This window comes from Rhincodon typus, unplaced genomic scaffold (genome assembly GCF_021869965.1).
Source record: "Rhincodon typus isolate 14 unplaced genomic scaffold, sRhiTyp1.1 hic_rhity00003397, whole genome shotgun sequence".
Taxonomy (NCBI): Eukaryota; Metazoa; Chordata; class Chondrichthyes; order Orectolobiformes; family Rhincodontidae; genus Rhincodon; species Rhincodon typus.
In genome coordinates this window covers 16248-17776 of record NW_025969035.1, presented here as the reverse complement: position 1 = coordinate 17776, position 1529 = coordinate 16248, and the positions used below count along the sequence as shown (strand labels likewise).

General features: G+C 51.7%; 1 protein-coding gene across 1 annotated transcript in view; it reads right to left on the bottom strand.

Moving 5' to 3' along the window:
• Positions 1 to 97: 97 nt before the first annotated feature.
• The window catches only part of prpf19 (pre-mRNA processing factor 19), a gene marked incomplete at both ends in the record, with an annotated part of 14962 nt that continues 13530 nt past the window's right edge, over positions 98 to 1529 (bottom strand). Inside the window, 2 exons of the mRNA XM_048593652.1 lie at positions 98 to 289; positions 1380 to 1449. Of these exons, the coding sequence (XP_048449609.1) occupies positions 98 to 289; positions 1380 to 1449 (262 nt within the window). The remainder of the gene's footprint in view (positions 290 to 1379; positions 1450 to 1529) is intronic.

The window sequence follows — 1529 nt, the reverse complement described above, 5'->3', positions numbered from 1 at the left end:
GGGTGGGAACACAGCCCTGAGCGAGGGGGAGTTGGGTGGGAACACAGTCCTGAGCTTGGAGAACAGCCCAGCAGAGGGTTCAGGGAAACGTGATTACAACATAACAAGAGGACTGAGCCGATCAGGAGCGAGGGGAGGGGTCGAGCTGCTGTGTGCTGACATTGCTGTCTTACATCGATCCCACAGGGACGAGTCTGACTTACCTTTAAGTCCCAGATCTTGATCTGTGAGTCAATGGTTCCTGTGCCGAAGATGAGGCCATCAGGGTGGAACTGGGCGCAGGTCAGGGCTGGACAGGACGGCAGACAGGAATGTCACTGCATACACACATCACTCAGGGGAAGTTACATAATCAACAGGCCAACACATCCTCCTAAAACACTGCGCAATGTGAATGGACACCCCCACTGTTTCCCGTTCCCACCCTGTGCTCTGGATAAGGATCCCACTCTCGATTGGAGCTCCGTGAGAACATTAACCCCAGGCTCTAACTGTCCATTCGGAAAGCTGACATCGACTTTCCTGACTACTATCCTGCCAACGAACACTCCTGCAGTTTAGAAACAGGCCATTCAGCCCATCATCTCCATGCCAAAGCACCTTCCCATCCCCATATCCTCCTGTTGTTTACCCAGCTTTCTCCTTAAACATAACGACACGCTGACCTCCCTTTGTTGACATTATTTATATGGCTAGTCCAGTTTTGATTGATGGTAACCTCCAGGGGAAATCAGAGACTGTAACACCACTGAATGTCAAGGGGTTAGACTGTCTCTTATTGGTGATGGTCAGAGCCTGGCATTTGTGTGGCACGAATGTCATTTGCCCCTTGTCAGCAGAAGCCTGGATGTTGTCCCGATCTTGTTGTATTTGGACACGGACTGCTTCAGTATCTGAGGAGTCACGAATGGGGCTGAACCTTGTGCAATCATCGGTGAACATCCCCACTTCTGACCTTATGATGGAGGGAAGGTCATTGATGAATTAGTTGGAGATGGTTGGAGCGAGGAGATTAGGAGCTGCCTGGTAAGGTCTCTTGTGACACAGCGGTAGTGGTCCTACCTCTGAGCCAGGAGACCCGTATTCTAGTTCCCACCTGCATCCCGGATGCCCACGCATAGTTAAAGCATCCCTCTACTCTCAACCTCTCTCTCTGTCAGTCTGACTTCCAGAAACAGCTCTGCGTTTCCACCGGAAAAAAAATGAACAGACTAACGAGCCGACCAGGCAGACAGATATCGCTGCATCTTCAGTTTTATTCAACTGCACCACGAGAGGGAATTCTTTCAAACCAACAGAAAACTGCACACCAGGGCTCCTGAGCGAATGTGTGGGGGGGAGGTGATGCGGTTGGATTGGTGTCTCTAACAGAGACTTACCACAGCCAGCAGCTTCATCTGTGACCTTGGTGAGAACGCGGCCGGTACGGATATCAGAGAATGCCCAATACTGCACGGAGAGAGAGAGAGGGGGAGAGAGAGGGAGAGAGAGAGGGGGAGAGAGAGAGGGGGAGAGAGAGAGGGGGAGAG